The sequence below is a fragment of the Chionomys nivalis genome, chromosome 13, assembly GCF_950005125.1.
Source record: "Chionomys nivalis chromosome 13, mChiNiv1.1, whole genome shotgun sequence".
Classification (NCBI taxonomy): Eukaryota; Metazoa; Chordata; class Mammalia; order Rodentia; family Cricetidae; genus Chionomys; species Chionomys nivalis.
The window spans coordinates 25,399,451-25,423,077 of record NC_080098.1 but is presented as its reverse complement, the minus strand read 5'-3'; the positions used below and the strand labels follow the sequence as shown (position 1 = coordinate 25,423,077).

The window sequence follows — 23,627 nt, the reverse complement described above, 5'->3', positions numbered from 1 at the left end:
CTCACGAGAATTAGCGAGACGGAAGACGCAAACGTAGAGGGCCGGTGCGGTGGGAGCTCCCGCGCACGCGCAGTGAGCCCCGTCTGCCCGACCTTCAAGGTTCCACCATGTTCTCTCGGGCGAGTGTTGCCGGGCTGTCGGCCTGTGCCTTGCAGCCGCAATGGTATGACTAGATCTGGAGGGATGTGGGACTCGGGCTGCTGCGAGGCAGGAGGGTTTCGGGCTGCATGCTCACCCGAGGCTGAGAAAGATCCGGGCCCCTGCACGTCCCGGACGCTCGGGCCGCGGAAAGGTCTGCAAAGCGGGAAGGGCGCGTGCCAGTCCCGGGCCGGGGTCAAAGGGAACAAGGTCACGGCTTGGTCCCCATAGACTGAAACGGCCATCCGGGACCTCAGGACCCGGACTGGAATCGAATTGAGCGTTGGAACCATCTGGGTTTCTATCAGCTCTGTACTTCCGCTGCGTACCCTGGTTCATGGCTTGTAAAGTCTTTAGAAAAAAGACTCAGGGTGCGGGGAGACAGAAGAAAAAGCCTAGGGAAAGTTAGATTGTACATTTTTGACTGTGACGCCCTGTGAAACATTGCACTGTTTAGCTGCGAGATTGATCTTGTGCTTGAGCTCATTCGTCAGACATCCACGGGGTATCGGGCTCCTTGCTAGGTACTGGAGAAACTAAGGGAATCTAAATTAGCCCCTCTCCTAAACTTGCTGGTCGCCTTGGTGTTGAAGAGATTTTAAAATCTGTCGATTTTAATGGGCAAGACATGAAGAATTGTCAGCAAGTGTACACACTCGTGTTGAGGTAGTTTCTCTGCAAGGTCATTAAACTGTCCCAAGAGACCTTGGTAGGAGGGGGGAGGCCACCGCGTATGGGCTTTCAAAAAGTGACATTTGTTAGCTTCCATATAAAGAGAATAGATATTGTAAGGTTTGACTTTAAATATTCTTTGGGCAATATATATACATATATATGTATATATTAGAATGTCTAGGGATGGACAGATAGAATGTGGTTTATGGATAACACGGTGTAAAACCATATAGTGCTTTGAAGCTAGAAGTCTGGAAGAATTGGTGCTAGGGGTTATTAACTATAAACGATGCCTAGAGATTCCTTGGTTTTGCAGTATGGAGAATTGTTAAGGTCCTCCAGCGCTAAACTAGATTCTTGTAGCCTAGTTTGTGGAACTACTAAGCATGAATTGAAATAGTTCTTTCATTAAGCAAGAAATTTATAGGCATACGCCAAGGCTCCAAAGTACTGAGGAAACTGAATGTGTACATAAAGCATGTTGTAGGTTAACCTTGGAAGGAAGGTCGGTTCATTTAATATGGGAAGTTGGGAAGTCACGGCAGCTGGATTCTCCCCGTGTCGGTCTGCCTTTGGACATCGGTGGAGTGCCTGCCTGCACCAGTTGGCACCACGCAGGTGCTAAAATGCGAAGGGTCTGTGAGCTTCCTGGGAAATTTCCTGACATCCGTGGTGCTTGGCAGCCAGCACTTTTCCATCCTTTGCACTTACTGTGCCTTTTATGGGTCTATAGTTTTAGAGCCTGAAGTTAATGTAAGGTAAATGTTTTACATAAAACTCATAGACATAACTTTTTATGAAACACGGGTGAGAGCATCTGAAGATGAGGTCTGGTAAAGTGTTGCTTTTACTTTTACCTTTTTTTTTTTTTTTTTTTTTGGTTTTTCGAGACAGGGTTTCTCTGTGGTTTTGGAGCCTGTCCTGGAACTAGCTCTTGTAGACCAGGCTGGTCTCGAACTCACAGTGATCCACCTGCCTCTGCCTCCCGCCTCCCGAGTGCTGGGATTAAAGGCGTGCGCCACCACTGCCCGGCCTTGCTTTTACTGAAGAGCTGCTGGGAACCTAAACTGGAACCTAACGGGCAAATGAAAACTGAGTTTAGCCTCTGGAATGTTGGTCTTAAATGGATAGACTGGAGATTCCGGGAGCCTCAGTGTTCTATGGAATGCATATTCCTTTCTCTTTTCAAGTATTTCGTTGTTCTTGATTTCCATCATTAGTCCTTGTTTTCCCCATTTTAGTTGCCTTTGGAATTCACAAATTCAGATGTTAAGGTTTCAGGGGCTGGAAAGTTGGCTCTGTGGTTAAGACCATTTGTTGCACCTGCAGAGGACCTGGGTTCGGTTTTTAGCACCCACACATACCGTGCATAACTCCAGCTCCAGGGCATGCAACACCCTCTTCTGACCTCCATAAGCACCAGCCGTGCGTGTGGTACACATACATGCATGCAGGCAGAAATACACATAAACCCTTTTTTAAAAAGTCTAAGGATTCATATTCCAGAGAGGTAATTGAGAGGAGGAGACTGTGCCTTCACCTTCAGAGAACCATGGAGAGGCTTTTTCTTGGTTCTGTTGATTGTCCGAAGCTTTAGAAACTGCAGTCTGTCAGTTTTCGGGGAGGACTGGAGAAAGGAAATTCCTGAGTTTATTTCTTATCTTCAACTTTGAGGGAAGAAATGTTTTTATTTCCTTAGTGTTCAACAAGCTCTAAAATGGAAGTGCTCTATAATGGGTACGAGTGGCCATAATGAAGAGTGGGGAGGCAGATTTCATCTGGGATAATGAGAGCACGTATCTACTATAAATATGAACTGGGAGGCAACAGAGCGTCATCTCAGAGGTGGATGCTGGAACTGGGTTTGAATGCTCACACTGCCACTTCTGTGGTTGTGTGTGGCCTTGGGCAAATTCCCTAGTGTCTGTCCCACTGGGTTCTCCTTTGTGAAGCAGAGGCAGTGCTAGTTGAGTGTAGGACTAAATAAATAAGTGCACTGTGGTGGGGGAACTGCTGGTCTGGATCAAATATATAAATTGAAACCATGAAAACAGGTTTCTAAATGCTACGTACACTGTATAAAAAGGCTACTCTGTCAAAGGAGGAAATAATAGGGGTGTTAAAGAATTTGATAAACTTCAAACTTTTTCTTGAGAGTTAGTTAATGCTAAGTATTTTTCCTTCATTTGTATACTATACAGCATTGCACACTCCTTAAAATCCCTCCAGACAGGAGAGATGGCTCAGCAGCTAAGAGCGCTAACTATTCTGCCAGAGGACCCAGGTTCAATTCCCAGCACCCACATGGCAACTCAAAACTGCCTGCCACTCCAGTTTCAGGGGACCTAATACCCTCACATAGACATAGAGACAGGTAAAATACCAATGCACATAAAATTTAAAAAAAAAGAAAAAGCCCTCCAGACTGCTGATTCTTGCATAGACATCACCCATGACTCCTGAAGTTTGAAACCAACCCAGTACTCTAAGAGGAGGTCCTGCAGTTTACCCGCTGTTTCCTTGGTTGTGCATCCACTGCGTTTGGTGTTGCCGAGTCTCTGTAATACCTCCAGAAGAGAGGTTGGGACCAAGACTTTGTCCTCTCAATGCTACTTCGCAGTGTGAGATTTAGTAGATCAAACTGTCCCTTAAAGTTCCAGAAATAGGGATGGGAAGATTACCCAAGAGGTACAAGCTTGACATTCTGAATCCAGCATCCTGAACTCACAACTGAAGGAAAGAGCCAACTCCCAAAAGTTGTCCTTAGACTTTTTACCTGTGAGACTCTATATTCCATATTTATATTTTTCTCATAATACTTTTTAAACGTTCAAGCACCTCATGGCTATTCAGTGATCAAATTGATCTTAAAGATGCATTTGTAGCATAGTCATGTTGAGCTGAGTGAAGGCAGACTATGAGAGCACTTCAAAGCTTATGGAGTGGCAGCCTGTGGCCTGCATAGAAAGTTAAAAGACATTTCCGCTCCATACTACAAACTTGGAATGTCAAAACAAAAGCATTGTGTTGGCTCAGATACATTGTGCAATTCAAAATTGTTCCGTGCACCATTCCTTTATGACGAACTCATGCCTGTGCCTAGATAACTACCAGTTCCCAAATAACCTAGATAACCCGCCAGTTCCCAAATAACCACTCGGAGGCTTAATATTTACAAACTGTTTGGCCTGTTAGCTCAGGGTTATTATTAAGTAGCTCTTACAATTTAATTTAACCCATTTCTGTTCTTTATTTTACCATGAGGCTTGTGGCTTGTTGACTCCCATCTTGCTTCTCCCGTGACTGCTGATGTCTCCTGACTCTGCCTTCTTTCCCCTTGTGTCTCTGCTTATATTTCCCACCTAGCTATATTCTGCCTGGCCACATCAGCATCTTTATTAACCACTAAGACATCCATAGCATACAGAAGGGCATCCCACATCACGTGTCAGTTAAATTGAAGCATGTGCCTAAAACCACACTTTTCTAATTGTAATTCTAGAGCCTTTGATAACATCAAAAGGGGCTTGGACAGCTCAAACTTTTGCTGTGCCATTTCTAGAAGGGATGAATAGAATAATCACTATGTCTAATAGTCTTTTGAAATAGCTTGTTGTGTCTGCTGGCCTCAATCTTATTTTTTTTTTCAATCAAACAATATTTTCTATATAGTCTGTTTTCTCTTATTTATTTAATTTTCTTTTTCTATGGCTGAGTAATACCAGTATTAATTGTGTAAGTCAAAAGTTTTTTTGTGTTTTAGTTTGTAGACCTTATATTCATAACTACTTCCATTTTTGGTGTTTTTTATTATAAAATACACACGATTTATTGTTTTAACTATTTTATAGTCTTAACTTTGTACCCCAACTGTCTGTACTGGTTTGATTAGCCATCTTTTTTGTGGCATACATCTGAACACTGGGCGTATTAGTCCATTTCATGTAAGGGACTTGAACACCAAAGGGTTTTGGTATCTAAAAAGCATCCTGAAACCAAACCCTGTGGTTGCTGAGAGTTTATTGGTATATACAAAAGCAGTTGGCTTTTATGTGCATTAACCTCCTGTCCTGCAACCTTGCTAAAATTATTTATTACTTGTAGGGGTGGTGTGTGTGTGGAGGCCAGAGGAGGACATGAGGTGTTCCAGTTGTCTTTTTTTTTGGTTTTTTTTTTTTTTTTTTTTTTTTTTCGAGACAAGGTTTCTCTGTGGTTTTGGAGCCTGTCCTGGAACTAGCTCTTGTAGACCAGGCTGGTCTCGAACTCACAGAGATCCGCCTGCCTCTGCCTCCCGAGTGCTGGGATTAAAGGCGTGCGCCACCACCGCCCGGCTCCAGTTGTCTTAAAACAGGTTGTTTTCGCCAGATGGTGATGGAACACACCTTTAATCCCAGAACTCAGAAGGCAGAGGCAGGTGGATCTCTTTGAATTCAAGGCCAGCCTGGTCTTCAAAGCAAGTGACTGGATAGGTTCCAAAACTACACAGAGAAACTCTGTCTTGAAACAAACAAGCAAACAACAACAACAAAAAACCCAGGTTCTTTCACTCAACCTGGAGCAGGGTTGGTAGGGACCCTTCTGTTACCCCTCCCTCCATGCAGGCAGCAACACCTGTCCTTCTATTTAGGTGTCAGTGATTCAAACTTGGGTCCTTATTCTTTTGTTGTTAATGTGTAGCAGTAGGCCGCTTGTTTGTCCCGGCCGCCCAGAACCGAAGTAATCACACAGAAACTGTATTATTTAAGTCACTGCTTGGCTCGTTAGCTCTAACTTCTTATTGGCAAACTCTTACATACTAATTTAACCCACCTTCATTAATCTGTGCATCACCACGAGGTCATGGCCCACCAGCAAAGTAGCATCTGTCTCCAGTGGCAGGTCCATGGCTTCTCCCTGACTCCGTCTTTCTTCCAGCATTCGGTTTGGTTTTCCCCACCTAGCTATAGGCCCAAAGCAGTTTCTTTATTCATTAACCAATAAAAGCAACACATAGAGGGGCCGCCTACACCAATTACATGTATATATGTATTAGTATATACACATATATTCCTAAATATTACCTGAGAAGTTTATATAATGCTATTTGTATATGTGTTTGGCATCTTTCCTGCTCCCAGCTTTATTTACTCAGTTCTTTTTGTGGGGTTGAAGCCTCATAGGCTTTTCCATGTGAGATTAGGTCCTTGTACACAGCAATTGCTCTTATCCTCTGAGCCATGTCTCCAGCCACAAAGGTTTTTCCCCTCTTCAGATTCTTTGGGAATTTTCTAAGTAGACAGTTGTGCCATCTGTGGAGATGAGTTTTTCTTTTCTGTTTTTTTATTACCTTCCTGCATTAGCTGTGACCTCGAATATAATGAGTGAGAGGGATGTCTTGGGTCATTCCCAGGTTTGGAAGGAAAGCCTCTAGTTTCTCACCATAAAGCCATAGGTTTTGCTTAAGGAAATTATTTGCCCTGGTTTTCAGAGGCTTTGTTGTGAATTCGTGTTAGATTCTATTTGATGCTTCTGCATTTGTAGATTGATATGGTTTTTTTTTTCTTTAAGCTATTGGTATGATGGACCTATATTGTTTTTAAATAGTAAATGAGTATATACAACTGAAATAAACCCTACCTGGTTATGGTGTAAAATTCTTTTTAAATATTTTGTGCCTGTGTTCATGAAAGGTGTTAGTCTCTGTAGTTTTCTTTACTTTTAATTTATTCTTATTTTATACGCATTGGTGTTTGGCCTGCAAGTGTGTCTGTGTGAGGGTGTCAGGTCACCTGGAAGAGCAGTATATGCTCTCAACCACTGAGCCCTCTCTCCAGCCCCTGTATTTTTATTTCTTACAGTGCATTTATCTAGTTTAAGTTACTACTTTCTTTGTAGAATTCGAAAGAGTTCCTTCTGCCTCTCCTTTTCCCTGCCATTATTGGGTATACTTTGCTTTTTTGTTAGTTCTGGTTGGTTTTGGTTTTAGAATCAACTACTGTTTCTACTGATGGTTTTCAGATTTGTATCTAAACTCTTAATATGTCTTGTTTCCCACTAGACTTTTCCAGTTAACCTCTAGTCTTTCTAACTCTATCTTCCTCAAAAGTCAGTTCTTCCAGGGAGCTTACCTGTTTCTCTGCATTGGTTATGATCATCAGTCCGCTTAGATCAAGCCTCTGGGTCAGCCTTCCCGCTGCCCTTTCCTCAAAGAGTGTGCTAAGGTCTCGTCTCTGTTTGCTTTGCTGGACCACATGCGAGAGTCGATCTCATCCTCATCACATGCTGGGGATTGCCATCTGAAATCTAATTTGTGGACTTATAAACATCTTTGCCTTAACTGTCTGATTATATTTTGAGGCTTACTTTACAACAGGAGATTCACCTCTACTGTAAACCTGATCAGAAGCCTGTTGCTGTGGAGGCCATAAACGCCAGTAGAGAAGCTGCTGCTATGGTCTTGCTAGTGGATACGCTGTGCCTGCCAAACTGCCTCCTAAATACTTACTTTTCTGCCTATAGATTAGTGCTTCTGCCAGTAGTGGTCAGCAGAGGCTCATCCAGCTGGGGAGAATGGGACATCTGTGTCGCTCCCTCCAATGTCCCTCAGGGAACATCCCCAACATAAAAAAATACGTAAGAGCCGTCAGGTGGAGTGGAATGTTGTAGAACTCAGTCTTCTAGCCATGACATGGCTGTGGCACTCTTTTATGTCCAAGACTGAGCCCTTCAGCATTCATCAAGGGGAGGAGAGCAACCCCTCCTTCTGTGAGTGACATTTGATTGGCAGTTAACAGTTGCTCAAGGGGAGGGACTCACAGACCCTGCCTCTTCCTGAGGATCTATGGGCAGTTGAGGGTTGCTGAGGGAGGAAGAGGTATTTTTTTCAGTGGAGCAGGCACTGGTGAGTTGTCCTTGCCTCTATAAATAGTCCTTTACTCTTGTTTTCCTGTTTTTTTAAGACCCTAATTAAACTCATTGGTTCACCTAAAATAAGGGGTGGGGCAAAAGGGGTGGGGTAGAAAGAAGACTGAACAGGAAGGGGGGAAAAGAGGATAATGGGGGCTGAATGTGATCAAAATTAAATAACCACACGTATTTAATTGTCAATGAAACACCCAGTGCTTATAATTAATATATGTTAATAAAAACTCTAAAAAATAAACTTTGGAATAAAGTCTAGCATATGTATGTTGTAATAGGAATGGCGGGCTAAGTTCCTGGCACCCGGCCTCCCGCACGGCTAGCTTTATACCCGAAATAATTACACGGAAACTGTATTCTTTTAAACACTGCCTGGCCCCTTAGTTCCAGCCTCTTATTGGCTAGCTCTTACATATTGATCTAACCCATTTCTAATATTCTGTGTAGCACCACGAGCTGGCTTACCTGCGTCTGTCTGGAGTGGGAGAATCATGGCGACTGACTGATTCAGCTTCTTTCTCCCAGCATTCTGTTCTGTCTACTCCACCCACCTAAGGATTGGCCTATCAAATGGGCCAAGGGAGTTTCTTTATTAATTAACCAATGAAAGCAACAGATTAGAAAGAAATCACTCCCACATCATATGTAGGTGGGGTGGGGTCATGTAGTGTGTAGCTTTGCTTTGTGGTTCTCTGCCCACTCCCATAGGGGCAAAAACTATCTTAATTTTCCTAATATCTAACTTAAAAGAAAGAAAATACTTTAATGGAAACAAGAAAGTTTTATTGTGAGTGGCCTAAACTATCAACATGGACAAATGTGACAGGAATAGCCCAAGCTACTGCTGTCAGATTGCTGAGGGCACGGAGCCCACGCTTTAGGCTTGTTATTGGGGGAGTTCAGAAATGGTTTTAGTTGGTGCGCTAGAGGTGGGTTCCGTGGTGCCTTTTTTATGCATCTAATCTTTGTCGCGCTCTTTCATGGTGTGCGTGCACATGCACGTATGTATACGTAAACTCCCAGTCCCCCTCTATAAGAAAAAATATTAAAGACATTAAATATTTAATATTTCAACACAGCCTGTGACCCTCACTTCCCCGCTAGTGTCTTTTAATGCTCCCTAAACAAGACGCTGACCTTCAGAATGTATTCTGAGGTTGCCCTCCTTGAGTCCTCTCTATAAGCTTGCTGATTGGTCATTGTTTTTAGTTTAGTAGCTTGTGTGGATCCAAAGCTTAGAAGTGGTATTTAATAACATGCTGTCTTTCCTGCTAGGGTAGAAATCTGTTTTCTCTGACATTTCCTTTAAGTCTAATCATTTTTACTTCTGTGTATTAGCACTTTTAAAGACTTGACAAATATTTGATTACATTTTCTGTGAATTTTCCCTGAGATTATGTTCTTGTTCAGAAAACATGATCTGTTCACTAGTACAAATGTAAACACTCTTTAGAAAACATTGATTAATATGAAAAAGTTAAACATAACTTGAGATGAATGTGCTAACATACTTGTGCTCATGCCAGTGAGAGCCTTGAGTATTATTTTTGCTGTTGCTGGTGGTACTGGTTTTGTTGTGTTTGTTTTATTTTGTTTTGTTTTTAAGGCAGGGTCTCACTATATAGTTCTGCCCATCCTAGTCTACTATGTGGAACAGCAGGCAGGCCTCAAACTCACAGCTACCTGCCTCCCTAGTGCTGGGATTAAAGACATGTGTCACTGTGCCCTGCTCAGCTTGAGTATTATTTTCAATATGCACCATGGGAGTCGTGTTTCATTTCCATCCTGAGTTTCAAATGTAGTTAGACAAAGATGGGAAAGACTCTATTGCTCTGAAATCAAGTAAGCAGAGGTGTGGAAGTGGGAATCCAGTGTTTAGGAGTGCTATCATGCTTTATGGCTTGGTATTAATACTAGACTGTAAATAGGCAAACATTTCTGTTCACATCCAGAGTCCTGTATTTGATGTTTGTCTGTATAGTATGCTCAGATAAGCATTGTATAGCAAAGCTTCTTTAGAACAAAAACTGAAGTACTTTTTAAATCTTTATCCTCAGGATCCAAGTTCGAAACATGGCAACTTTGAAAGATAGTAAGTATGTTGTTTCTCTCGATATGCAAATTAAGTCAAACTAAATTTTGACAAATAGAACTAATTTTTAAGATGCACCAGTTGGGCAGGCAGCATGGCTTAGCAGATAAAGGTTCTAGCCACCAAGCTTAAGGACTTCAGTGGAAAGAGAACCAACTCCTGCAAGTTCTCTGATCTCCGTATGCACACCATGGTGCACACCCCACATGGGCACTCTCACAAGATAAATAATAGCAAACTATATATATATATGTGTGTGTGTGTGTGTGTGTGTGTGTGTTTATACATACACACACATATATGACTCGTTAGCCTATTGTATCTTTTTCAAAGTTGTCAAATTAGTTTACACTCTGTGTGTTGGATTTATTTTGAAAGACCACATGAATGACACAGAAGAATGCTGGTCCTTATGACCTGCAGAATAATAACGATTGAAAATCTATACTACTTCCATCTTTGTATTAAAACAACTGAAAATAATGGTATGAAGTAAGTGAGGCCATTTTTTCCAGTTTAATATGTGTGTGATGTTCATTTCTGCATCCTGTGTAGCTGGTCTCGCTCCGTGACTGGGACTAGTTTGTGCATTTAGATTAGCTTAGTGTCAGCTGCTTGTTGTTGAGCCGTAGTGCTAATTATTCTGTAGGCCACTTAGAAAGATTGTTCTCTGTATTCACAGATGAAATTGTACTCTGCCTCCTTTGTCTAACATGGCACTTCGAATTTTTAGTTACCAGGAGACTGAAGTCCATCAAAAACATCCAGAAAATTACCAAGTCTATGAAGATGGTGGCAGCTGCAAAGTATGCCCGGGCTGAGCGGGAGCTGAAGCCAGCTCGAGTGTATGGAACAGGCTCCTTGGGTGAGTTAGGAGGAGTGTCCACACAGAGATGATGTGCTCTTAGTGAATCTAGTGCTGGGTGCTTTTGCCCACTTTCAAAAGCCCAGATGTACCTGGGAGGAGGGACTCTCATCTGAGGAACTGCCCCCATGAAATTGGCCTTTGGGCGTGTTTGTTTGACATCTTTTTGACTGCTAATTGATGCAGAGAGACCCAGCCCACTGTGGGCTATGCCATCCCTGGGCAGGAGGACCTGAGCTGTATATAAAATAAATGGAGAAAACCAGCAAGCTACAGTCCTCTAAGGCTTCTGCTTTAGTTCTTGCCCCCAGGTCCTTGTCTTGGTTCCCTGAGGTGATCGACTGTTACTTGGAATGTAAAATAAAATAAAACGTGTCCTCCCTAAGTTACTTTGAATCCCTGCTTTATCAACAGAAACCAAACTAAGATACTTGGTATGGTACCAAGCCCATCCTGAGCACTCTGTGTATTCATGTTTTAATGCATGTACATTTACATGCACATGTGATTTCTGCACAGCCCAGGGTCACATAAGTAAACAAAGCTCTCTGTGTTTTGCCGCAAAGCCTGTGTATTATCACTGTCTGGGTTATTGTACTGCCATCTCAAAGACTAGGAAAGGCTAGTGTCCCGTTAATAACCTTGTGTGCTGTTTTAGGACAGTGGGGTGTGGGACAGCTAGTGGGAAAACAGACAGGGCAACTTTTTGTTTTTCGATTTTTTTTTTTTTTTTTGAGACAGGGTTTCTCCGTAGCATTTGGTTCCTGTCCTGGAACTAGCTCTTGTGGACCAGGCTGGCCTCGAACTCCCAGAGATCCGCCTGCCTCTGCCTCCTGAGTGCTGGGATTAAAGGTGTGCACCACCACCGCCTGGCTAGGGCAACTTGATTGTAACTTTATGTAATCTCTTCTTGAATTCTTTTCCTACAGAGAAAAGTGATATGGTATTTTTAGAACTTATTTTATGTTTAGATGATTTTATACTGATTTGATTATTTGTCATAGAGATAATAAGCAAAAGCAGTAGGAAATTTCCCATCCTAACTGTAATTACATTATCCAAATTCTTTCAGTATCCTGTTGCCTTTTACTGAAATCCATGTCAAATAATTTGTTTTGTTTTGGTTTTGGTTTTCAAGACAGTTTCCCTATGTATCCCAGGCTGTCCTGGTGCTCACTTTATAGAGAAGGTTGACCTTGAACTCACAGAGATCCATTTGTCTCCTGAGTGCTAGGATTAAAGGCGTGTGCCACCACTGCCTGGCAGAGTTTAACTTACTGTGAAATGTTTGCAAATTTCAAAGTGAAGGAGGTCATATAGAGGCTAAGGTTTTGTTGCCCATCCTCTACAGCCTTCTGCTGGTTCCTTTGCTTTGCTCTCTTGCAGTCTTTCCTCACCCAAGGCTGCAGTGAATGAAGCCATTCTGTCCCTCCTGCACACCTCTTTACAGTAAGAACGCAGTTGTCAGTGACGCACAACTCTTTATATAGTTCTAGTCCTGCATCTCCTCCTCTACCCACCTGCTCTGTAGGCCTCCCGAGCCATCTTATTCCCAGTGGCATCTTTCCATATCACTTTCTGTACTTTATTTCTCCTGTCATTATGTTATAGGGTTCTCTCTCTTCTTCTTTTTTTCTTTCATCTTGAAGGAAATAATTCAGTGAAGAGACATAGAAAGTATAAATAGCAGTTTATTTTGAAAAACACACACTCCAGACACTGGAGTGGGCTGCCATGAAGTCAGTAGAGGGGGGTGACATATTCTGGAAATGACAGCCACTGTAGAATTAATTTTTTTTTTTTTTTTTTGTTTTTGTTTTTTTGTTTTTTTGTTTTTTGAGACAGGGTTTCTCTGTGGTTTTGGAGCCTGTCCTGGAACTAGCTCTTGTAGACCAGGCTGGTCTCGAACTCACAGTGATCCGCCTGCCTCTGCCTCCCGAGTGCTGGGATTAAAGGCGTGCGCCACCACCGCCTGGCCCCAGGGTAGAATTATTAAAGGAAAGAGAGGAAAACTCCTGAAGGGGGGGGGGTGTTCCAAGAGAGAAACACCCTTCTTTTTTCTCATAGTCACCTAGGAAAGTCCACTATAAGGATATCAAAACCACACTGTAAACGATGCTGATGTATAACCAAGGTTTCTTGACGGTGCAGACCTTTTTACTATGCATGTATGCGGGGAATACGCTGGTTTTAGGATCTTTAAATATGTGCCTGTGTAAAAGTGCCAGTAAAGGCCAGACTAGGGTGTCGGGGCCCTTGGAACTGGAGTTATGGGGGTTATAATGCAGTGGGGTCTCGAACCCACCTCAGGTCCTCTGCAAGAGCAGCAGGTGCTCTTTACCATTGAGCCATTTGTCCAGTCTTTGCCTCAGTTTTTGGTGTAGCAAGAGCAATCTTTCTCCAGTCTCAAAGATGTTTACGCAGAAAGGAACATTTTGACAGTTGAGAGATCCCAACCCCAACAAGATTCAGTTATGGTTTGCTTGATAACCTTGTATCTAACTCCTTTGAGACTGCTCAGAATTCATGTTTACTTTTATGACTGGTATCATGAATTCTGGACCAAGATTTTAGTGCAAACAAGGTTTATGCTCAATGTAGTGATATTTCGTTTATATTTTAATAAATAAAACTTGCCTGAAGTTCAGAGAGTAAAACAGCCACAGTGATCAGCCTTACAGACGAGGCAGTGGTGACACACACCTTTAATCCCAGTAGCCACACTAGTTTGCCATAGAAACCAGACAGTAGTGGTGCACACCTTTAATGCCAGCCTTAGAGAGGAATTTAAGGCGGGACGAGACAGCTCTCAGACAGTCTCATTTTGAGAGATTCCTAGAAGCAGGATCAACATTTTGGATTGGGGTTGAGGTAAGTGCCAGTGACTGTTTTGCTTTTCTGATATTTAGGTTTAACCCCTGTTTCTGTCTCTGGGTTTTTATTAATTGTGCTACAGCTCTCTTCTAGGACTTTCTTCTCCCCGCTCTACCTTTCAGGTCTATTGTATGATATACTGTCTATGTGTAGAAGCCAGGGTTGGATATGAGGTCTCAGTCAAATCTCTACCTATTTCTTTCATTGATAGGCTCTTTCAAAGATAGGCTCTTTCATTGAACCTGGAACTCACAGTTTTGGCTAGTCTGGCTGGCCAGTGAACCCTAGGGATCCATCCGTTTGTCTTCACCCTAACACTGGGGTCACAAACATTCACCAACATTTCTGGTGTTTACATGGGTGCATTTCTTTAGTCCTCCTGGTTGTGGGGCAAGCACTTACCAACAGAACCATCTCCTTTACCCCTCGTGGGTTTTTTTTTTAACCTAACAATTATGTCATGACCCATTGTGTCCTTGTTTGTTTTGTTATTGACTACTTTTTTAAAAATAGAAATATCAGCCAGATGGTGGTGGTGCTTGCCTTTAATCCCAGCACTTGGGAGGTAGAGGCAGGCGGATCTCTGTGAATTCAAGGCCAGCCTGGTTTACAAGAGCTAGTTCCAGCATAGTCTCCAAAGCTAAAGAGAAACCCTGTCTCGAAAAACCAAAAAAAAAAAAATAGAAATATCATTCTGCAGGTCCAGCACTTAGGACAGTTAACCCTTGCTAAATAGATAAGGGAATGAAACTAACTTTAAAAGGGGGGGAGGGGGATGGAGAAAAAGAAGCATTAACTTTCAAGGCAAATTTTGCTTGTTTCGAAATGAATTAATTATCTGTGTATATATGCATTAGCTATGAATTGCCTTAAGTTCTCTTACACTCTTCCATACCTTTTTTAAACATCCACTTAATACTGCTGAAGGACATTTTCCACATAGAAATGATAGAACACAGATGAAAACTCAGATGAAAAGAGGGTTTGTTTGTTTGGTTTTTTTTTCAGATTGCACTTACTGTGTCTGCAGTGTTTGTGTGCCTGCATGCTAGAAGGGGGCACCAGAACTCATTGTGGATGTTGTGAGCCACCATGTGGCTGCTGGGAATTGAACTCAGGGCCTCACCCTGTACTCTACAGCACTTGAGCTGCACCTCTGCTGCCCTACAGTTATAAACACTTCATTGCTTTACTGGTTTGCGCAATCAAAAATTCAAACCAAGTTAATGTTCAGATCTCTACCTCATTCATGTGAAAAGGAGAGCACTTAACTGATACCTTTCCTGCTAATAAGAGTGAAATAAGGAATCCTTCCCTTAATGAAGGAGAAATTCCCAAGAGTGTCTGTGATGGAGCAGTTGGGACAGAAGCTCCCAGCAGTTTCAGGACATGTAAGCTGGAAAGTGCTGACTGCAGACAGAAAATGAACGTTAATATAAGTGTCTCAAGATTGGGGGCAGGAGTTTATGCTGTGAAATGTTTTCTAAAAAGTTGCATGTGTTCTCCCCACTCCCTGGACTTTGTGGTTTTAAGTTCTTTTGGCTTAGGAAGGGGGCACTTAGCATAAAAATGCGAAATTCTTACTGTACAATGAACACAGAAATGATTTCTTAAGGTGAGTACGTATGGTGGCGGTGAAGATGTCCCTGCAGTCCTGGCAGCAGCCAGCTGTTGAAAGCCACCCCTGGATCTGATGCTCTTGATCCCCTCAACTTCTTGTTTTCTGTTCATCTAGTAACATCCAGGTCTCTTCCCTCCCTCCCCCCAAGACAAGAGTTTCTCTGTGTAGCCCAGGCTGGCCTTGAACTCACAAAGATACACTTGTCTCTGCCTCTCTAGTGCTGGGATTAAAAGCGTGTGCCACCACTGCCTGGCAATCCAGGTATTTTTCATCACACTTAATTTCTTTGCCTCTGCTTCTTAGAAAACAGACCAGGAAAATTAATAAAGTAATACCAAAAATAAATTCACACCCATAACTTCAATATCCACAGTTTCTATAAAATAAGAGCATAATGTGCAAGTTACACGAGAGGCTTAGTAAATACTTGCTTACTACTTTTTTTAGCTGTGTGCTGGAATTTACGTTGTGTAAAAGTCTGGTATCCAGTTAAGTAGTTACTTTTGTGTTCCACCTTCCTTTTGGTTGTATCTAGGTATTTTACTCAATATTTTTTAAAAATCTGGCCACCAGTTGATCCTTAGGTACCTTTGGTGTGTCCTTCTGGTTTTAAATGGAGTAAGTACACAAAAACCCCTAAGACAAGTGCAGAGTTGAAAGCAGCTCCCTTCAGCGACTTAAAATTTCATTTCAGTACTTCTTATTTTGATTTTTAGCGCTGTATGAGAAGGCTGATATTAAGGGACCTGAGGACAAGAAGAAACACCTCCTTATTGGTGTGTCGTCAGATCGAGGGCTTTGTGGTGCTATTCATTCCTCAGTGGCTAAACAGATGAAGAATGAGGTAGCTAACCTCACAGCAGCTGGGAAAGAAGTTATGATTGTTGGAATTGGTGACAAAATCAAGGGCATACTTTATAGGTAAATGTGCTATGTGTTCATGTTCAGGGGAGTGGAAACATGATGAATGGAAGTTTCTTTGATAGAGAAGCCTCATGATGTATTGGAGTGTGTATTCTGTGTTACTTTTTATATAGTGTGTGTGTGTATACACTTCCTTGATACCTTAAGTGGAATATAATAAAAATTACCAGGTCTATTGGCATTAAGCTAAAGAGGGAATCCGTACAGAATTGTCACGGCCTAGAAATACAAGAATGGAAATGTTCAGTAACTTGTTAAGATTGAACAGAAGGAATATAAAATAGAGAGCCCTTTGTAGTTTCTTAGCTCTTGAAAGCAGTGCTCATGATGTATGGGACAACTTCCCTCGGGCAATCCACCACCCACATCCCACACCCCACAGAAACCTCACCATGTTAACGTTTTTCTTTCCTGCTATGTTCTTGCAACACAAGCATCTCATTAGCTTCTTTATATGATCTCTAGGACTCACTCTGACCAGTTTTTGGTGTCATTCAAAGATGTGGGACGGAAGCCCCCTACTTTTGGAGACGCATCAGTCATTGCCCTGGAATTGTTGAATTCTGGATATGAATTTGATGAAGGCTCTATCATTTTTAATCAGTTCAAGTAAGGACATTAAGAATTCAGAGCTCTTTCGTGTTCGTGTTCTAAATGCCTGCTTAGTTGAGAAGTTATTTTGTTACTCACATGTGCTTCTGTCATTTCCAGGTCTGTTATCTCCTACAAGACAGAAGAGAAGCCCATCTTCTCTCTGAACACCATCGCAAGTGCTGGTAAGCTGCTTCACACGCAGGTGTTGGCGTCAGGAGCTGTCTGTGCACTGAGGAAAACCAGGGCTTATTGGGTTGTTTTGTTACTGTTAATTTCTGAATGTAGTCTCTATCTGTAGCCCAGACTGATCTCAGATTTTCATCGAACTGCTCGGCCTCCCAGGTAGCGAGGATTGTTAAGTGTGCACTGCCTCTCCTGGATTGGGCTACTTTTAAGGAGCACCAGACGGGGACTGGAAACATGGCTCCATGGTTAACAGAGCACCTGTTAGTTTTGCAAAGGATGTGGGTTTGGTTCTCAGCATGCACACGACAGTTCACAGCTGTCTTTCAGTCCACTTCTAGCCCTCTTCTGGCTCTGTGGGCATAAGGCACACATGTACAAAACATTCATACACACAAAATAAAAATCAATAAGTCTTTAAAAGAAAGGCGGCAGCAGCAGTAATGCCTCTTAGCAATCCTCAGTCATGTAGTCATGTAGACAACCCAGCTCCATTCCTTCACTTAGTGAACAAATACCGCTAAGCATGCTTCTGTTTTCAGTGACCAAAAAGCCTTACTAAAAATTAGCTTTATGCATGTTTAACTGGATGTTGAGAGTCTACTTTGTATGTCAAGAAGTCAGTTACACAAGCATGTGTGGATCAGAGTATAGTCCAGGTAAAACACTTTGCCAAGTTTCAATAGAGAGTTTACCTTTTCCTAAAAATTTTACAATTCAGATTTCAGCCTTTACACTCAGGAGGGTTTTGCTCCAAGCATGAGCTCTTGTATTCTATCTCCATAGATCTCATTTATACCAGGAATCAAGTAGTATAAAAGTGCCCATAGCCTTCCTTTCCTTTGAAGTGTTCACTTCTCACTGAAGTTGGTAACCAGGTTATTTTCTAGTTGTCAATTCTGCATCCATAAGTGCCATTGTTGTATGGTGGTGTTTCCTAGACTTTCCCTGATTCAGTTTTACCTTTGTTGGACTTGTATAATAAACAATTGTTTAAAAAAATTGGATTTATGCTGTTGGCAAACACCACCTGCTGTGCAGTCAGATGTCTAGGAAGAGATTGAACTTGCTCACAACTAATTCATGACCCACTGACCTGTTGTCTTACTGTTGATGGTCATCTTTACTCAGCAGTACATCGTAGAAATAACACTTCTTCCTTGTAGTTATTATAGTTCATCTATTGAGCTTTACATTTCTTTATTTGGGTTGTGTATAGACACAGGGTCTTGCTGTCTAGCCTGGACTAGCCTCCAGATGCAGAATCCTCTTGCTTCCGTTTCCCATATGACACCACACCCTGTGTGGGTTATTTTTTTTCCTCCAGAAATATTTAAAATAGTTAAAATCAAAACCATCTAAGATTTAGTGAAGCACAGTACTATTTCAGCACTCATGGATGAATTTGAAATATGCTTGTAATTATCCACATTGAATTCTAATTCTAATACCAGCTTCTAGCTTTTCCAGTCTTGATATTAAAAAGGCCTTTCCTCGCTGTGTCATACTACATTCTTAGTTCTTTAGTAATTAATGGTTAAGGTTGATTTGTATAGTGCTTTTAGATTCAGTTTTTGATTTGTTTTTTTTTTTTTCTTTTCATTGGAAAAAAGCATTTTTATAGAGTGCTGTGTATGTGGCAGACGTTTGGCTGCCTGCTATTCAGACAGCTTTATAATCATGAAACCCAACCCCCGCCTTAATCCCATAGCTGAGGACTGAACCAAGGACCTTACACTTGCTAGGCAAGCATTCTGCCGTTGAGCTTAAAGCCCCAACCCCATAACTGAGATTTAGTGCTTATTTTAAATGTGAACTTCTTTTTTTTTTTTTTTTTTTTTTTTTGGTTTTTCGAGACAGGGTTTCTCTGTGGTTTTGGAGCCTGTCCTGGAACTAGCTCTTGTAGACCAGGCTGGTCTCGAACTCACAGAGATCCGCCTGCCTCTGCCTCCCGAGTGCTGGGATTAAAGGCGTGCGCCACCACCGCCCGGCTTAAATGTGAACTTCTTAATATTAAAGTAAACCTTCTGGGGTAAAATGCTAAATAACTATTGACACATTTTGTTGACAATATGCTATGGAAATAGAAGAAATTATTAGAATAAATTTTATTCAACTCAAGATGATTTCTATAATTATAAAAAATTCTAATGAATAGAATTGTCTTAAAAAAAACTCTTGGCTTGTTTTAACAGAGAGCATGAGCATTTATGATGACATCGATGCTGATGTGCTACAGAATTACCAGGAGTACAATCTGGCCAACATCATCTACTACTCCCTGAAGGAGTCCACCACCAGTGAGCAGAGTGCCAGGATGACGGCTATGGACAACGCCAGCAAGAACGCTTGTAAGCCCATGATACAGTGTTAGAGGACGTAGCCTGTCCCTAGAAACGTGGGATTAGACAAGGAGAGGTGAACATTGCTCATAGTAGCTTCAAAAATGTTAACAGAAGCCGGGTGGTGCTAATGCACGCCTACAGTCCCAGCACTCGGGAGGCAGAGACAGGTGGATCTCTGAGTTCAAAGTCAGCCTGGCCTGGTCTACAAAAGCTAGTTCCAGAGGCAGGTGGATCTCTGGGAGTTCGAGGCCAGCCTGGTCTATAAGAGCTAGTTCCGGGACGGGCACCAAAGCTACAGAGAAACCCTGTCTCGAAAAACCAAAAAAAAAATAAAAAAAAAAGCTAGTTCCAGGATAGGCTTCAAAGCTACAGAGAAACCCTGTCTCGATAACCTTCCCCTCCCCCCCAAAAAATGCTAACAGATTATTTTGTCTTGTTGGGGGGAGTACTTACTTGGTAGGTAGTGGATTTGCAAGGACTGAAAATAGCTTGTGAGAAATGTAAAATAACTTGATAAAATTCTTACTGATCAGAGAGGCCAGTTTGGTGATCCAAAATGCAGCAGGAACTCCTCTTCAATTAAGCAGAAATTACTCTTTTCTAATCTTTTGTTTATTCCTTTTCTGTTGTTTACAGCTGATATGATTGACAAATTAACTTTGACGTTCAACCGCACCCGCCAAGCCGTCATCACAAAGGAGTTGATTGAAATCATCTCTGGGGCTGCTGCTCTGTAAGTAAATGTAGCTAGGGGTCTTCAGAAGGCGTCTGTTATCTTTGCATGGGGTTTAGTGGGTCTCTGGTTGCTGGAGTTTTGTTTTATTAAAATCATCTTGTGTCCTTTCATCAAATCTTGATGGAAAGGGGGGTCTCTGGTTTATTCTGCTTATTTGAGCTGACACATTCAAGTTTAATTTCCCGTCTTGAGAGATACGTATGTTGCAGCTTTGACTTTCCAAAAGTATTAGGACCAAAGGTGTGAACAATTCCCTGTCAATCTGGAAAGTCAGTCTTTGGAACTTAAGAACAGCATTTATAAGGCAAGCTTCCTGAGTTACAAGACTGGTTTTATTATTTTATGTAATTCTATTATCTACTGAATGATGAGGATTTTAAATTATTAAATATTCTACATTGGTACCATAAACAGCATACTACTTTCCTCCAGAGAATCTCTGGATTGTTGAAAAATTAAACTAGGTATCAGTCATGTGCAAAGTCTGCCAGGCACAGGCAGTTATGACAATGAAGTGTATAGTATATTGCCTTTGGGTCACTGAGTCTTACCTCCTCCTGATTTTTCAACAAGGTCTCTTTCACCTCCTAAATCTTTCTTTAATCTTTTCCTTTCTTCATGCCCACATACTACAGGTTATTGTCATGTCATAAATTATAAAAGGGTTTGCTGGAAGTGGGGGTTTTACCGTATTGCCCAAGTTCATCTCAAACTCCTAGGCTTAAGCTACCAACTCTCCATCTCCTTAGCTGGGCTCGATCATAGACTTGCCTGGCAACAACTGTAGCGGAGGCAGTGTTTGTTTTCGGAGAATTCACTATCTTGACAGAAGAAACAGGTTTTAAAGAAGAAATTGCAAAATTGTGGAGCTAGAAACTGTGGTCCAGGTTATATCTTAGATTTTAAGGTGTTATGAAAAGGCAGTATATGGCTCACAAGGCCCAAAATATTTCCTTGCTGACTTTTTACAGAATCAACCAGCATCTAGTGTATTGTATGTGATCCTGTATTGTCTGGCATCAGCACTCTTTCCAGTTATAATGTCGTATAGTTGCTTGCATGGAATTCAACCCTCCATCTTCCCAGATGTTTAAACAATTCATTCTCTTTCTCACCTCCAGGGAGGTGTCCTAGGGCTTTGCCTGCTTTGGTTCTTCTCTTCTGATTGCTCCCTTCATACTTCATCTGATACTTGTTTGTCTTCCTTGACTGGGCTAGAGGAAGTCTCACTTCCAAAAAACCATCCTTCATAGTCTAAGTGAGGTATCTCTTAGCATCCGGCTTCACTTGGTCTTTGCATTTATGCCACTTTACTAGGAATTGACTTTGCATTGGTCTCTGTCCTCCTTGAGTCTCGGAAGGGACCTGTCCCGAAACTGATTGAACCAATGGAATATGATAAAAGTTGCGGCTTGGCTTCATCAGCTTTGCCCTGCTGAGTATCCTCTTCCTCAACTATTTTGCTTTCTGAACATAGCTTTGTTAGGACTGACCCATCTCCCAGCCAGGTCATCATTGCCTTATTAGCATCACACAATATGGAGTCTTGATATCCAGTTTATAATCATGGTTAAAGTATTCTGTTTGACACATGGGATTTTTGTCTTCTATGACATGGAGACTAATACTAGGTTAAGTCATTACAACATTTACCAAATGCTAAGATTCATTTTCTTAAATTATTTTTGTGCAGTGGTGTTTTGCCTGCATGTATGCTTATATGAAGGTGTCAAGTCCCCTGAAACTGGAGTTACAAACAGTTGTGAGCTGCAATGTGGGTGCTGGGAATTGAACCTAGGTCCCCTGGAAGAACAGTGCTCTTAACCACTGAGCCATCTCTCCAGCCCCCAAACTTGCATATTTTTGACATGGCTTAGGGGGGAAATTGACTTTTCAAAATCTTAGATCAGGTTTTTGCAAAGGATACTGGGCATGAACTGTGAGAATATAAATTCTGCACAATTGAGGTCTAGGCCTTTTGTCTTGCTTAAGAATGTGAGAAACGCTGGGTGATAGTGGCATGCCCCTTTTAATCCCATTACTCAGGAGGCAGAGACAGGCGGATCTCTATGAGTTCTGGGACAGCTGGGGCTGTTACACAGAGAAACCCTGTCTTGAAAAACAAAAAGAATGTGAGAAACTTCACTTAAACTAGGAAAATGAAAATATGGGAATTGGGGCATTAAACTGAGAATTTAAAAAATAATCTTATTGGAAATGTATTTTTACTTTCTAGATAATCTAAGCCCTTATTTTAAAAAGTTACTTGTCCAGTCTCAACAGTGGATCATTTTATGAATTGATTTGTATGCTCTGTAACCTAACAAAGATTGTGGTTCAAATTTTAATACAAACATTGGCTATTTTGTGATAAAGTGAAAAGCATGAATAAATCATGTTTACATTGTCATATTAATGTTTTAATGTGTGTTTTTTGGAGAGAAAAGTACATTGTCATCTCACCTATTTGGTTTTGTTTGGTTGGTTTTTTTTGAGTGTTGCTTATTTATATAAACAGTATTTTATTGTCTCTGACTACATTGGAATCTGGTATTTTTATACCGAGTTGGTGTTAAGGATTGTGTGTAACTATTTACATTGTGTGCTCAGAGTAACATGTAAAGAAATGGCCCGAAGTTAACTAGCATGGATTGCTTCTTAACCTGCTTGTTTTGTGCTCTTTTTTTCTTCTAATATAATAACCAGGGATTAATGAAAATCAAGTTGCATCCGCAGATAAGAGGTAAAGTCCATACACTCTTCCCCTAAGCCTCAGCAAGAAAACCTAGCCAGGTATTACCAAAGCTAACAATTGTCTTCTATGACATGGAGACTAATACTAGGTTAAGTCATTACAACATTTACCAAATGCTAAGATTCATTTTCTTAAATTATTTTTGTGCAGTGGTGTTTTGCCTGCATGTATGCTTATATGAAGGTGTCAAGTCCCCTGAAACTGGAGTTACAAACAGTTGTGAGCTGCAATGTGGGTGCTGGGAATTGAACCTAGGTCCCCTGGAAGAACAGTGCTCTTAACCACTGAGCCATTAACCACTGAAGTAATGAAATAGCTTCTCTAAGAGAGAGATGGGCAGGCTGGTTTGTAGTGCAGCCAGCGGTGGGTGTGTTTGACAGTACTGGATAGGGGGACAGCTAAATGTGGGTGGTGCTGGTGCGCTTTTTTAAATTGTAATTTTACATTGAATGAATGTGTTCTAGAGAGTGCAGATATAAGGAAATAATTGTAGGCATAGAGCCTCATGGCTCAAACTCCTAAAGGTCTGGTTTATAGGAGAATCTCCTCTCTTCATTCTGTTGTGTTTTATGATGCTCTGGAGAAACAATCATTTACTTGTGAGTGGGATGAGGATGAAACAGCATTATTATGAGACCAGTTTGCCCTCATAAATCCCAGAGTCCCATAGACCAGAATTTGAGAAGCATCTGCATCTTACTGTGTAAATGCAATTCCTTGTGCCTATTTAAGTATGTGTTCTTCCTTATTTTCCAGAAGGCGTTCTGTTTGACTCCTTTTTGTTCTGCACTGTCTTTCAGGTAAAAGAAAACAGCAAGCTGATTTTAACTAATTGCTGTCTTTGTCCGAAGAAACTTGATCCACAGAGAGTTACAAAGACAAGATGTTTGTAAATTATCTTACAATAAACAACTTACAATGAGAA

The 23,627-nt window shown here is 41.5% G+C and overlaps 1 protein-coding gene across 3 annotated transcripts; it reads left to right on the top strand.

Annotated features, from left to right (window-relative positions):
- The first annotated feature begins 8 nt into the window (after nucleotides 1–8).
- On the top strand, nucleotides 9–23,627 carry LOC130885900 (ATP synthase subunit gamma, mitochondrial). Of its 3 annotated transcripts, XM_057787744.1 has the most exons (10): nucleotides 9–163; nucleotides 9,771–9,805; nucleotides 10,539–10,670; nucleotides 15,882–16,086; nucleotides 16,555–16,698; nucleotides 16,801–16,865; nucleotides 19,062–19,217; nucleotides 19,848–19,944; nucleotides 22,654–22,690; nucleotides 23,503–23,627. In XM_057787744.1, the coding sequence occupies exons 1-9, from the start codon at nucleotides 108–110 to the stop codon at nucleotides 22,658–22,660; spliced, it is 897 nt and encodes a 298-aa protein (XP_057643727.1). In that variant the 5' UTR covers nucleotides 9–107; the 3' UTR covers nucleotides 22,661–22,690; nucleotides 23,503–23,627. The 3 variants fall into 3 exon arrangements, with proteins under 3 accessions (XP_057643727.1, XP_057643728.1, XP_057643729.1); XM_057787745.1 differs by lacking the exon at nucleotides 22,654–22,690; XM_057787746.1 differs by lacking the exons at nucleotides 22,654–22,690; nucleotides 23,503–23,627 and having other exon boundaries at nucleotides 19,848–19,948.